The sequence below is a fragment of the Pavona decussata genome, unplaced genomic scaffold (assembly GCF_977016875.1).
Source record: "Pavona decussata unplaced genomic scaffold, jaPavDecu1.1 SCAFFOLD_366, whole genome shotgun sequence".
NCBI lineage: Eukaryota > Metazoa > Cnidaria > Anthozoa > Scleractinia > Agariciidae > Pavona > Pavona decussata.
In genome coordinates, this window is record NW_028145742.1 from 3,799,905 (window position 1) to 3,815,204 (window position 15,300).

At 39.6% G+C, this 15,300-nt stretch overlaps 2 protein-coding genes across 2 annotated transcripts; one reads left to right on the top strand and one right to left on the bottom strand.

Moving 5' to 3' along the window:
- The first annotated feature begins 6,511 nt into the window (after nt 1–6,511).
- On the top strand, nt 6,512–9,892 carry LOC146452908 (uncharacterized). The gene is made up of 2 exons (XM_085097590.1): nt 6,512–7,272; nt 7,703–9,892. Exons 1-2 carry the CDS (start codon nt 6,547–6,549, stop codon nt 8,570–8,572), a joined length of 1,596 nt encoding a protein of 531 aa, XP_084953716.1. The 5' UTR covers nt 6,512–6,546; the 3' UTR covers nt 8,573–9,892.
- Nucleotides 9,893–13,023: 3,131 nt separating this feature from the next.
- LOC146452909 (uncharacterized) lies at nt 13,024–14,944 on the bottom strand (the record flags this gene model as incomplete). Its single annotated transcript, XM_085097749.1, has 4 exons — nt 13,024–13,504; nt 13,876–14,155; nt 14,226–14,292; nt 14,644–14,944. Coding segments are annotated over 4 exons (1,129 nt in total), but the record flags the coding sequence as incomplete, so codon positions are not given.
- Nucleotides 14,945–15,300: the final 356 nt, after the last annotated feature.

The window sequence follows — 15,300 nt, forward strand, 5'->3', positions numbered from 1 at the left end:
TTCATAAATTTTACGCCCGTGAAAATATCCGATCTGCCTTTATTGTAACTCAACAGCTATAAAACGCATGGAGAAGATTTAAATATTGCTAAATTTGAAAAACGATGTACTGTGTATTAAAATAAAAACGCGGGGCATACAGTATATATTTACTGAGATATGGACCTATTAAACTAACAGAACAGGGGCACTCAAACGGATCGTTTTTTTACATTTCTTACGTTTTGAGGTTACGAATTATATTATTACGTTTGGAAGTTATATTTCTTACGTTTGAGGGTTACAAATCCTTACGTTTGGGGGGTTAGATTTCTTACTTTCGGTGAAGTATCTTTTCGGAAGGCCCTTAATCCCCTACAGTTTTCTAAAGGGAATTTTCACCTCGAACTTTCGTGATATGGGAAATTTAAGGCCTGGCCCCAGTTGTTCAAAGGCCGGATAACTTTATCCAGTGGATAAGTCACTATCCGACGGTTTCAATCTGTGCAAAGATTTCAGTATTTCATCGTGTACAAGCGAATATGCACACTCTAACCACAGTCTAGTTTAGGAGTGTACGAAAACCTTGGACAACGTTTAACGTGAAGTATATTTTCAGGCCCGTAGCAAGGCTAAAAAAAAAAAAGGCCGAGAAAAATGGTTAAACAAAACTACTCTCCCCGCCTCCCGGCCCGTCACCCCAAAAAAGAGACAGATTAGGGAGTTTAAGATACAACGAGACATAAAAAAGCGGTAGATTTAGTAAGCAAATCAATAACTTTGCACCTGCGTCACACCTTTTGGTACATTTCTTTGCCGTTTATTTTTTCGCGGACTAATGACCACGTGAAATTTAATTTCACGTTTGAAGGAGGACGTATACAAACGAGGACAAATTTTTCTTTCTCTTTTTAAATTTGGAATCGGGCAGTGAGAATCCGACTGCAGGAAAATTTTGCTCTTGAGAGGACATATTTGTGTGGCTTTTGACAACGCGGGAATACTAAATTGTTATAAACTAAGGGCATTTATGTTGCTATCAATGAGCGGATGTCTTAAAAAACAAGTAGTTTATTTCAACAGCTTTCACGGTTTGATATTGGTTGATTTCGATCAATTTTGGTTCTTATTTCCGATTTACAAGGTAGGAGCGCCTTCGTTACCGTTGTATATAAAAACAAACTGTTAGCGAAAGAAACTTACAGGTAGTAAACAAATTATTGAAGGTTGTGAAAAGGCACTTACTTGCAGCACCAGAGTTCAAGACTGATTGATCAGTGCACATTAATCTGTTTTAATTATCCTTTTTTGGCACATTGTTTATTAACTTCCAAAAATTCCCTTGCTACGGGCCTGATTTTAGACCCCGAATAGTGCCTTGTCCAGCGGATAAAGTTATCCGGCCTTTGAACAACTGGGGCCTGGCGTTTTCGGAAAGGGAATAAGACCTAAGGTTTTCGGGAATTTCAAAGGAAAGGAGGTTAAAAGGAGGTTGTAGGAATAATAATAATAATAATAATAATAATAATAATAATAATAATAATAATAATAATAATAATAACGCTCTTATTAAAATACGCTCTTTGGCACGTTCGCTTGAAAATTAAAAAACCTAAGGTTTTCGGGAATTTCAAAGGAAAAGAGGTTAAAAGGAGGTTGTAGGAATAATAATAATAATAATAATAATAATAATAATAATAATAATAATAATAATAATAATAATAATAATAATAATAATAATAACGCTCTTATTAAAATACGCTCTTTGGCACGTTCGCTTGAAAATTAAAAAAGAATTTGTCTTTGAAAGACTGTTCTAAAAGGGTCCGTTCCTTGATACCCTGGAAAAGAAGTCTCTTGTTTTCGTAGTTTGTTCTTACGAGTGGACGACGGAAATAATTCTTTGTCCGTCTTTTATAGGTATGAAATGATTTCACGTTCAGGGAAGTATATTTTCCAGTGTTTCGAAAAGCACGGCCTTTTTTTCTTCAGGGTATGTGGAATGAAGTGACGGCGTTTTTAATTTTTGCTAGGATATTTTCTGCCAACTGTAGACAGTTGTTCGTCCCCTCTCCAACGCTAGCCTGCCAGCAAGCTCTTTTGGGGGTGGGGGGCGGGAGGAGGAAAGCTTTCTCCCTCCCGCCCACCACCCCCAAGGGAGCTTGCTCGCAGGCTACTTCAACGCGCGCTGGTGGTAATGAACACGCCCCAGTTGTTCAAAGGCCGGATAACTTTATCCGCTGGATAAGGCACTATTCAGGGTCTAAAATATACTTCACGTTAACGCTGTCCAAGGTTTTCGTACACTCCCTAACTTAACTGCGGTTAGAGTGTACATATTGGCTTGTACAAGAGGAAATACTGAAATCTTTGCGCAGATTGAAACTGTGGGATAGTGACTTATCCACAGGATAAAGTTATCCGGCCTTTGAACAACTGGAGCCAGTTATTTACCGAAGTGGGGGTAAATAGTGATGAATCGCAGCTTGGTAAATATTCATCACATTCACCGACACTTGAGCTGAATAATCGTTTTGGTACGAAAGTGAATGCGCGATTAACACTACGGCAAAGGCTGGATAACTATAACGCGCGCTCGTGGTAATGAACAGTTATTTACCGAAGTGGAGGTGAATAGTGATGAATCGCAGTTCGGTAAATATCCATCAAATTCACCGACACTTGAGGTGAATAATCGTTTTGGTACAAAAGTGAATGCACGGTTGAATAAATGCTACGGATAAACACAATAACTATTGCAAATTATAACTAGAAATTTTGAAATCTCGAGCGCCACGCAGTGAGCGATTTCTTATTGTACAAAGTTCCGTCTTGTACAAAGTTCCGTCTCGCTTTCCTGCAGACAAATAAAACTTTTGGAGATAATTGTAAATGAGCGTGAAGTTTCTATTTTAGGCTTGCTTTAGTTACAGTTAAGGAATTAAACGTCTGGTCGCGCAGATCTTAGCGAGAAGGCACAAATCTTTGCGTGCCAAAGACGCCGGCGGAAGTCAACAAGCACTTCCGGCTGTCAAACACCACATTGTTAGAAACAAGATTCTGCGCTTCAACAATGGGGAATCTTCCCTATTTGGTAATGTTTTTTTTAAAGCATCGGAAGAGAACATTTCAAAACTTCAGTCTATTTTTCGCTTTGGCAATTAAATTTTTCGCAATCGTATGTCACAATTCAATTCAATTCAATTTTATTTACACTTATTACGACTGAATACAATATATTTTACAGAATGTGAACCAGCCACATGTAAACATTGTAATTTATTTTTAGCGCAGTCGACTGATTTACCGAATATGGCTAAACTTATTTACGCAAGCAAATTTCCCCTTTACGTCAATTTCCTAACTTAGTTCGATGACGAAATTTTATTTTTTAATAAAGGCAAGCTCCTTCAGTTTGTGTGCTCAGTTCAGTCAATTCTAAGTAACCGTAGTAGTTTCCGTCTTAATTTTACGCAGTATAAACTTCATGGCTCAGAAGAGGAGTGCACGGCTCGCTGGCCTTTCAACTTCCGAAGCGTCCACTCGTATACAACAGCGCCGTAGATTAGCTGCTAGCTTTTTGGACAGTGAATCATCTGAAGTGGGTGCACGAGACACTAGGTGGGTTGTGTTTACTGCGTGTAACCTAAAAAAGTTTAAGTTTCAAGTTAATTATTTCAGCCAGCTAGGAAGACCAGTCTCGCGACCTTCATCAGTTACAAGTTCTCAAGTTTCACAAACGATACGCTATTGATCATTGAATGTAAACAGCGCTATATAAATATTTTTTTCTCGCGTAGGACACAAGAGTCGTCTACCACTGATGAAGATGAATCTCAAGAAAGGTGAGCTCTCAGATGTTCTTTTATTAAAAAAAAAAAATATTTCTGCTGATTTTTGCTAAGTAAGCGACTCCACCCTAACCCCGCCCCCCTCACTTACTGCCAAGTGCGTTAGTGTAATGACTGACAATTACCACATTTTTTTAATTTCAACACTTAGTGTACAATGTACAGTGTGTTTGTTCTTTGGAGAGCGTGTGCAAAGCTAAAAATATCTGAGTTGAGTTTTCTAGACTCACTGTCATGTCTACCTTAGATATTTAGCCAACCACCCCTTCCCCCTACCCATAAGGGGGACTGGCTAATTTTGCTAATTAACACTCCCACCCCCTGCCTCAGCAGAGGTGAGCCAGACAAATCATAGTAATACTTAAAAATGTGAACCAACTTTTGAAAGACATGTATGGCAGTCAGTCAGGAGAATGAACATTTTGATCACGGGTTAAAGAGCAAGATGAAAACCTTGGTAACTTTAGATCATACAACCAATGCACTAATGACTGACATTTAAATATTCTTTTGTCTGCATTCAAATTAGCCTCACTAGCCTCGATCTTGAGTTCAAATATCAAAAGAATATTTTACCTAGTTCAAGGCCAGTGAGGCTAATTTGAATGCAAACAAAAGAATATCAAAATGTCAGCCATTTTTGCATTGGGTCTGTGGACTAGTCAACTTTCGTGCAGGCTGTAATATGCTGTCATTAAATGTTGCCCTTTTCTGTCAAAACCAGTACACAGAAATAGGCAATTCATCAGTGACTTTGCTTTATAATTTTAGCTGAAATGGATTACTGAAAAGAAGAGGTATTCACTATTGCTAGTCACTTTCCTGTTTGTGAATTACCAGAGACTGATTATGGTTTACAAGTTCTTAGTTGGAAAAAAACCACAATATTATTTCTTTGTGGTGAGTGTTCAAAAATTTGTACATCAAAGCAAAATCACTGACAAAGTGTAGATTGAGTATTTAAAGAAATATGAGAAAAGTTACAGTCAAAAACCAATCCGTCGCAAGTGACAGGTATTTCTGAGAGGGAAATGAACATTTCTCTGGAAATCATTCCCAAAAAGACACATTAACTGAAAAAAAAAAAATTATTGAAATACTTGGAAAACAATACTTAATGCTTTAATGCAAAGAAAAATTCATAACTTTATACTGTCAATAAATTGGCCAAATTTCTGTGGGGGAGGGTTGAAATCCCATTGAGGACATGCAAATATTATTTCAAAACTCTGTTCATATTTCAAAAATACCTGTCACGCATGAGAGATTGACTGTGATATAATCCCATCTTTATCACTGGGTGATAAAAGCACATTTGTACCCGCAGTTTCATTGACGACTCATCTCCGCAGAGGGGAAATGAACCCGGCTTCCATGCTGCTGTTGACAATCGCCACGAAGAAGAGGCGGGTCCATCTGGTGAGAACCTTGACGTTTTGCCGGAGAGAGCTGGCATAGAACCTTTCTTTCCAGCCGGTCTGGCAGAATCCGCAGAACAGCCAACAGACTTCAACTTTGAACTTTTTTTATTCGACACCCTGAAATTATCACGTGGTTTATTTCCGGAAGATCAAGAAAGTTCAGTAGAATTTAGGACCCTGCAGGAATGTCAGGATTACTGTCAACGATTTGTAGAAGGCAGAGAAGAGTGGTTACACCAACAGACGACACCACACCCTGCTGACGAGTCGCAACAAATGCTGCAGGAGCTGAACAAAGTCACCATGTTCCGTCATACTGGAAAACCACTTTGTGAGAGAATGACAACAGGCAATGCGACGTTGGATTACCGCTTGGGAGATCTACGTCTCGATATTTTTGGAAACGTAATGTGTCTGACCGCCCCATCTTGGAGTGATATATCTGCCCAGTTCATGCACGGTTACCCTAAGCGTCTGATCAGAGAATCCCATCGTGGTGTGGTACCAGGGAACATGATTATCGCTTCACGGATATCCAATCAGGCGATCCGAAGTTTATCTACAGGTAAAAATTAACATGAGTATTAATAATTAAAATTAAAATCACAATTTGTATATCTTTTATTGTCATGACCTTAGGGGCTGAATAAGCCTTGATATTACAAGGAGAAATTTGATGCTGATCACTGTTAAGGAAAAATGCACCGTTCAACCATGTAATGTTGTACAGTGTAAACTTTAAGGAATAATAATAATAATAATAATAATAACAACAACAACAATGTGTCAATAACAAAATGATTGGTTCTTAACAGCCCATATTTATAGCTTAATTTTGCTACGTAACTCCAAAACTGTCCGATTTGACCTGTCCGGTTACTAGAAGCTTGTAATTGGACAGGTCAAATCGGACAGCTAAAGAACCAATGACAATCAACTAGCAAATGCCACCAGCCAATGAAATTTCACTACATGGCACATGATAACCAATCAAAATCAATGAAAAAATTGTGACCAGGTAAGCTGTCCAGCTTCAACTGGAAAAGAAAAATGGAGGAAACTAACTGGTCCAGTGACTCCTATTCAGACAATTTTTCTTTAGACTTTGACAGCTTGTTTGATACAATTGATTGGGCATATTCCAAGACTGAGATTGCTCGGCCGATTTGAAGTTACTCGCCCAATTACTCCCTGAATCGTACTCCACTCAGTCCTATTACCATTACTAATAATAATTCATATTAAGTCAACTTCTTACCTTCGAAGGTGACATTGCTGCATTTGTCTCACGGAAAATGGTTGAGGGTCTCGGCTTAACCACAGCAGAATTGATGCTTGCCCGTACTACAGCAATCCGATATGCAGGGAAACGCGATAAGCCTGCTCGATTGGTCGACCTGATGGCAAGATTTGGACTGGACTTTCTAACAATAACACCACTGAGTAGGGAAAACATTCAAGGCCTTAGGAGTAGTAGTTCAGCACACTGGAATGAACTGCTGACATCTGCCCCACAGGAAGATTCTGGAGAGTCTGAAAGCAGCTCGGATGAATCAGCAGAACTGTCGGTGTCATGGGACACACGCGATGAGACCGGAGATTTTATGCCCGGACCGGATGTTAGTGGTCATGAAAAGGCAGTCAGGACGCACATTGCCAATATGCTTTTATTGTACGTGTCCAGAAGTTCTGAAACCACTGAAGAAAGAGAACAGGAAGTGGCCGCAGCAGAGCGAAGACCCAGTGGAAGTTCAGGTCTCCACCGAAGGAAACGAACTGTACCTAGACGCGTTGTTGCACCAAGTACTTCCCAAGCCAGCAGCTCCACAAGTTCCAGACAGGAACCCCAGGTAGCCTCACAAGCTCAGCAAGGAGAAAGCCAGGAAGTTTCCACTGTTAGCCCCAGAGATACGCTCTTAGCTTTCCCAGGAATTGCAGGTACTCGCATACCAAATGAAGCATCGCTGAACAGGCTGCAACAGTTTCTGCAAGAGAACCAGCCCTGCAGTGTCCAGAATCAGGTAAGAGTACGACACGATATTTTGAAATTTGAACAGGCTGTTTTAAAATCAACATGTCAGTTTTGAACATTGTAGTTGACAGTTAATTGTTGTCTACATTACAACAAAGTGTTTCAAAAATAATTTTCCCAAGAACTTGGAATTTGGATCATTTTAGGGACAGATTTTTCTAGAAATCTTCAAGATTCCATTCAAAGAAGAATTCAGATGTTCTGCACTGTAACCAAAATACAATTTTTTGTCTTATTCTTATGGTGGAGTGTCACTTAAAATAAAATTACTTCAGTGAAACTTTGCATTGTGAGAAAAAGACAATAAATTGCTCATTGAAAACCTAATTTTCTGTGTGATGGTAAAGAGTGCAACGTCACAGTGCATTCCAAAATTGATTCTATGTGTTAATTGCATTGCTGTCTGTTGTTTTTTCTAGGTTGACGTCAGCTCAGCAGCAGTAGACTTGAACGTGGAATCAGCTCGAAGTGCATACCAGGGCTTGCGTACAACAACAGTGAATGGTGGCGTGCAAGAAATATGGCAGGCTTGTAAAGCTAACTGCATGTGCCTGGGTGAGGCCATAACTGCTTCCAGCCAAGGCCCAGAGCCTGACGAAAACTGCGTGTATCGTGTCGTGGATGAGGAAGGCGGAAGCGTTTCCACAGTGAGCAGCAGTTGCAGAAATGCGGATTGTCGCGTTTGCCTTTTAATGAACAAACTGGACAAACCTACACTAATCGCACTTGGCATGAAGCGAAATGAACGTCTGACTGCCATGTTACAGCTGAGCCCTTTCATAGCACATCAGTTGAACTCGGGCGAGGTTCCAGAAGACCGCAGGAAAGTACTTGTTCAGGCATTCTGCGAATTACTGAGTTGTTCAACGACCAGACTCCGAAATGTGGCCAATGTCGGTTTCCTGGTTATGCTGTGCCCACACCTGCTATTCCTTAATCTTGAACGAGGGTGGGGTAATGTCTGGTCCAATTTGTCGAAAGTGGCGACAGCAGTTGGTTACCATGGAGACCGCCGAAGCCAACTTGCAGCTTTGGTTTTCATGCGGCGTAGGTGCGTTCCAGATGGTAACAGATGGCTGTGGTTTCTGCAGACAGATAATCGTGAAGAGGAAAGAGAGGTCAACGAAGCAATCTTTGGGTCCGCTGAAGCTGAACCAGCCGCAGCGTCAGTTGAACCAGCGTCAGTTGAACCAGCGTCAGTTGAACCAGCGTCAGTTGAACCAGCGTCAGTTGAACCAGCTTCAGTTGAACCAGCGTCAGTTGAAGGAGCAGCCTCGGCTGTAAGTTAAAATGAAGTGCAAAAATTATTAAGAGCAGCTAGGCATGATGTGAACACTAAGACAATGAACAGCTAGTTGTAATCAGCCCGTGAAGCCCTAAGTTCTCTAATCAGTAGTTTTACTGTAAGGAAGTAAGGAGAATTTTTTGTTTGATGTTGTAATAATAATAATAATAATAATTGTTTGACAAAGGCAGAGCTTTGAGCAAGATGGAATTTGCTGTAGATATATATTTTGAAAGAAAGTTGTGTCAGAGTTTGCATGAGCTGGCGTTTCCAGGGGTTTAGTCGTTGACATTCGGCAAACTGTCTGCATTTGAGGCCAGAGCTGGGTCTTGGCTGGCGCGCGTAGTTCATTGGTGTCTGCCTGCCCGTTGACGGAGGCTTTCTTGATAAAGTATTGACTTATAGAGCAAGTTGGAAGTAAGGCAAATATCCCAAACAAAAGAAAAGATGTGGGTTTTGGGTCTCTTAAACAGGAGTGACCTGGTCCGAGCTGTGCTTGAGCATTGACCAAGACTGAATACATTTCTAACCGATAATTGGATAATGTTTTGACTTTAGAGACAAAGCAATTTAGAAGTTTTGTAGGTGGAAAGACGGTTGCTTTTTGTTTTGTTGTTGTTTTTTTTATCAAAGAGAAGATGAAATCACTTACACTTGACATTTTGTAGCTCAAGTTGAGTATTAGAGTCGTATCGGTTGTCCTTACAGATAATAATAATAATAATAATAATAATAATAATGAGTATTATTATTATTCATTGTTGTCTTGGATTCTAAGTGCTGTCTTTAAGTCCATACTACCAACTAGCATGATTGTTATTGTTGCATAAGCAAGTTAAAAATATTATAACCAGACTTTTAGGGCGATAATAATTTAGGGCAACAAGGTTGCTGCATTTGATTGTTGTGCAGGATAGTTTTAGCTGCAGGTAGGATTAATTTACCACCAAGTCTGTTGTGTGCCCTTTTGTAATTTCAAAGATCAACTATAATAATTATGGCAAATAGAAAAGCCTAACCGTAAATATTTCTAACCGCTGGGGCTTAGAAAGCAGGCTTGAGAAAAATACTATAATATTATTGTACTATAATTGTAGTGGGATTTTCATAATAAAAAAGGAGATTTTGTTGTTGATAATAATTTGTAGACAGAGTCTTTTTTCTGCACAAAAAACACATCTTATTTTGAGAGAGTTGGGGTTTGCAGGGGTTTAGCAGCTGGCATTCGGCAAACTGTCAGCACAAGAGCCCGAAGCTGAGGCTTTGCTTGCGCGCGGCATCTAGTGTTGAATGCGGCCTGCGTATTGAAGGAAGCTTTGTTGATTAAGTAGTGACTTGATTTACAGAATCTGAAACATTTGAAGGCCACAATAGCGAGAAAATCTGAGCGGCTTTTGCTAACTAGTCAAGTGAGATAGTCTTTCAGCGGTCAAAACAAACTGAACCACCTGATAAGTGTTGCCAAGCGTTTGATAGTGCAAAAGAGGATCTTAAATGAACTAGGAAATTGTAAAATGAAGTTTAACAAAATAATATTGGTCCTAGTCTGCTGACCCTGCTGTAAATTCTTCTTTCCGCTCATTTCTCACTAGTAACAATAACACAGTGCTTTAAAATTCTTCATAATTCCGCCAAGCTTAATTTCCACCGACCACAAGTTAGAACTTACATAGGCAAATTTACTTTCAAGTACTCTGCTTCTGTCATATGGGAAACTGTCCCCATGGCATTGAAAAGAACAAAAAAATTTAAAACAGGTTCAAGGCCCGCCTGATGTCTTGTCAATCAAAAACTACAGGTTCTGTCTAATGATCCAATATAATAGTATGTACTGTAACTATCTAATTATTGTATCTGTCTATTATTGATTGATTGATTGATTTTTTTTTTTTTGGTTTTGTTCTCCTTTCATTCAGGTTGTCCTGTTTAGATTTCTTCGGTATCTCTCTAACAAACCTTAATTTCACACAAATGTAATTCTGTCTATTAATATACACCACTAAAAGATCGTAAGAATCAACATGTCAATTGAGAAAAAGCACAAATAAAGGTTATTATTATTGTTATTATTATTACCAAATTGACAAGTGTAAATACCTAATCGAAATCGCTCGTGCGCTTGAGTAAGAAATGAGAGATCATTGCGATTGACTTGAAAAAAGCCTTCCATACTGTTAATCTGCACCCATGTTAGTCGATAAATTAAATTATTACGGTTTCCGCGGAATTATCCATCAGTGGTTTTTCTCCTATTTATCAAATTGTACACAAACTACTGACATTAGCTAGCAGACTACAACATGTAAATTGTGTTGTATCTCAAGGCTCTGTTCTGGGACCACTTCTCCTCCTGCTCTACATAAATGACATTCAAAAATGCTGTTTTTGCTCACTAGAATTTATGCCAAAAAAACTAATTGATCGCACTATCTTTAAATCTAGACAGAAAAAACTTGGCCAAGCTAATCGGACCAAATTCGCAGGTCTCTACGTCGATGAACGTCTAACCTGCAAGCATGACATCAGCTTTATATGTAAACAAATGACATTGCAGAAGTGAACTCCATTTCTCTACACGCAGAAAAGGGTTAGAACATACAAAAAACTCGCTTGTAAACAGACAAAGTCTTAACGGATTGTTCCTGTTACATATCTTGCTGACTTTGTGAATATTGCATACACCCTATTTTTTTTTAAATCGGACTTTCCACCGCAAGCTTGTCATGGTACATCCTGAAGCCCAATATACTGACTGATACTGGAAGAATGAATTCGTAGGGACTAAGCTAGGATTCTAACTCATTCTGCAAAACTGATCTTATTTATTAAATGAAATGATGCTTATTTCATAAACATTGGGAAGTGATCGGCTGAAAAATTCCCCAAAAAGCCATGAAGAGAGTCAATTCGTGTACAGAATCACCGCTACTTTTGAGGAGTTGGGAGTTTAACGTTAAGATTATTCCTAAACAGTCACACTTTAAGCTTACACTTTGATCAAACTGAATAAAACACCCCGACAGCCGTGTATTTTCTAGACAATTGTACCCTCGATAACTCGATAACTGTTTTCAATTTGCCTTCAAGGTTCGAGTTATCTCGGGAGTAGACTGTAGCTACATACGTTAAATATCGGTTCGCGAACCGCCCACGTGCTAGCTAGCTAGCTAGCGCAAGTCACTAATTGAATCAGCACTCAGATTTCAGATTTCAGATTTCATTCGCAAGGAAAGTTCGAGTTCTGGGCAAGCAACTGCAAAGCCGAGCCTAGAGTCGGTGAGCCTTAAAAAAAAAGTTTCTGTTTAGCGATCGCTAAACATCGCCACAGCATAGAGAGATGTAAGTTTATACAAATGAGCTTTGAATTCGCTTACCGCACCCCAGTTTGTCCACAAGGGAGATATTTATACCGCCCGACTTCGACCTTCATTCGCTGCAAGGAAAGAAATTCTGGGCTTCGTGACAGCAGTGGCGTGTCTTCTGACGAACAAGGGCTTCATCTTGCTTTGGGATGGCTTAATAACCGCCAGAGAAGTTCCGATTGTAGGCTCACAAGCAGCCCAGATGCAAATGTCAACATGGCGCGACCTGATAAACAGCGGACTAGCGTCCAGCCCGCGCTCGGCCCCCAGAAATCCAAGATGGCGGAAAGATCCCTCAGAGGGTGAAATTTTGACCCGAGTTTAGCCTTTCAAACGGTGGATTCTAGCAGATTCCGTGAGGCTCGAACCGTATAAAGTGGAGATGCCTAACCCAGACAGCTGTGCAGGTGACTTTAGCGAAGGTAAATTGTGTTGTGGTTAGGGTTAGGGTTCCATCCGAAGAGCAAATTAACTCGAAATTTTCCGGGCCCGATTTATGAGTTTCGTATCTTTGTAAATGCTTAAATTTTTAGCCGATCACATGAGTGGAATTATAACGAATTTATTTAAAATTTAGCATTGAAAGCAAACAAAAATTGAGACGAATAAAGCGTATGGTATTTGACCGCAATGAAAATCTCTATTCCCATTTCCCCGACCCCACGGGTTTGTGAAAAATTGGAAACCAGTTCGGCATAGAATCAGCCAGCGAAATAAATACCTCATTTTCAATCTGGGAGCCTCGACAGACACTCAGAGACCGGAATACTTCGTTCATCTCAGTTTGAAAATGAGGTTCTTTTATTTCAGACGATAGATGTGACAATATATATATTCCAACACCACGCGTTTGTCTCCTCCAAATCAGTTTATTTAAAAACGACACTGGCCTTAAGTACACGCTTGCTCGCCTCGGGGGAAAAAAAAAAAAAAAGCTAAACAAAACCAAAAAAAAACAAAAAAAACAGAGAGACCGAAAACTGCAATTGGCATAGCGAGCATCCTAAAAACTGAATCGACAGTTCAAACATTAAATAGCATTTTGCCCTGCAAAAGCCATCAAGGATTGTTAATTTCTTTTTTTTTTTTTCTTTCAGTCCTCTTCAGGATGAACCTGCTTGTGTACGGTCCTCGGACTTGTCAGCATGCGATAGGAGTGCGTCCTGCCCTTGGCGGCTTTGACGGACACGGGAACAAGGCAGTCCAGGGATTCTGACCAGCATGTACCATCCAAATGTAAGCTGTAAAGATTGCCACCGTCCGACTTAAACCACAGCAGGGCTGCCATCCTGTCAGGAACAAAGGCTTGTATGCGCGCTAGCAGAATCCTGGGCTGTTGAAGGGTACTTTCCGCCTCGACCACTGCAACAAAGTCGCCGACCTTGATGACGTCATCACCCTGGTCAACAGCCGCGGCTGTCGATTGTTCTCCTTCCTCTGCTGCCTTCCTGGCTAAGGACACAGCCATCGTATTTTTCTCCACCGCGGTTCGTTTGTCGTAGGTGTTCTGGGCCATCTCTCTGGAATGGCGGAGTGCCTTCGCGAGGCTGTCTTTCATTTGCTCCGTGCAGTCACTGCGGAGAAAAATTAATGTTGTCAATTATAAAGCTCACTGGGAAAGAAAGAAAACAAACTGGAAATGGTCGACTTTTACGTAACTGGAACTTCCCTGTTGTACTGATTGATTGATTGATTGATTGATTGATTGATTGATTGATTGATTGATTGATTGATTGATTGATTGATTGTTCGATTGGTTGGCTTATTGATTGATTCATTCATTCATTGATTCTAAGCCAAGGCGTAGAAAGTTTGTTTCCTGCAGAACTTCAGTTTAACTTCAAGTCTTGGTTGTCCAAGATGCTTACTAATGCTTACTAATGGGCGAAATAAATCCAGGGTTTCGTAGTTCAAAAAAGTAAGCTGTGACCAGTGGTCTAATTACCTGCGGTTGTATGCCCATGTGATGAAAGCTGATCGCAGCGAATTGATGCTGACAGCACAACCAGTTAGTTTGAGAAACATGCCTTTGATGTGCTGTGAGAAGGCAGCGCTTGTGAATGGGCGGCCATTTGCATTCTGCAATAGAGAAAGCGAAAGATATTTTAGCCCCATGACAAAGGGAAATAGCTGTAAAAGATCAAATGAAATGAGTTTGACATTTTGTGGGTGGCGATCTCTTGTTTTTGGAAAATAACGTTTCATCCGAACAGTGGCCTTAAGGCCTTAATTGAAAGATTATAAAAGCAAAGGATTTGCCACTCACCACAAGAAGAATGCCAGTATCCTCCTCACCACTACAAAGTTCAGCTCGGTGAATCTTGACGTAGTCGTGCACCAACTTTGCTAGTTCACTTCCAGCCTAGGGAGAGAGTCGGACTTATTTTTAGTTCCAAATATTTTTTAGTCAGAATGTGATCATGTGAGTTTTTATTGTAAATAAAAATAGCATTAACTTTGACTTTCATTGTGCATGGAAGTTTGTTTTTTTTTAATTTGATTTTTTTTTTCTCAATCTACAGGGCCCCACTAAATATCACTTTCGTGGTGTGGGCTCCCTGTATAAATATTGTTGTTGTTATTATTATTATTATTATTATTATTATTATTATTATTATTATTATTATTATTATTCTATTTTTTACGTGTAAATAGCAATTTGCTTGAAATATGTTAAGGAAATTATTTAGCATTAAATTATTGTCATTGTTACCTCCAGTTCCATTTGCTCGTGACCATTAAACTTCCAAGTTTTGTAGAGTTGAAGGTGTAAAGTAATGGCCCCAGAAGAGTGCAGCAGGATGACATTGCGATTTCGGTAATTGGCTTTTATGAATGGTCCATCGAGGTCCTGCAGAATTTCTAGGGTGCGTATCTCCAGCCCACGTGACGGAGGTATATGGCAGTACAGACTCAGTAACACCAGGTCCATTGCTTCTTTGGCTTTTGGTCTCCTGAGACGGGTTGCCTCAAAAATTCCCCGCTGAGTGGCGCAGGCCTCTAGAACGCCTTCCCTGGGAAATATAAAATCATAGCAGTTATTTAATATACCTGCCAAGACCTTTTGGTTCTCAGTCATAGGGCTTCTTGTGAACCTTAGTTTAAAAACAAAATTAAAAGCAATTTCCCCCCACCCCTCCCCCTCTCCGTTGTTAATTTTCGGTAAAAATTCTCTTTTTTTTTTTAAATTTTAATTCAATTTTATTTAATTTCAATTTTATTTAATTGTTTATTTATTTATTTATTTATTTATTTATTTTTTTGTCACTGTTTGAAACAGACCGGTTGCTTTGAAAGGAAATCAAAAATAAATAAATATTAAAAAAAAAAAAAAAAAAAAAAATTAAATTTTAGGAGCTTATCGTTGTAT

Excerpts from the sequence above, each read along its gene's own strand:
- LOC146452908 (XM_085097590.1), top strand. The coding sequence starts at position 6,547 with ATGGTTGAGGGTCTCGGCTTAACCACAGCAGAATTGATGCTTGCCCGT. Across the intron at positions 7,273-7,702 it reads CCTGCAGTGTCCAGAATCAG|GTTGACGTCAGCTCAGCAGC; the intron begins GTAAGAGTACGA and ends TGTTTTTTCTAG.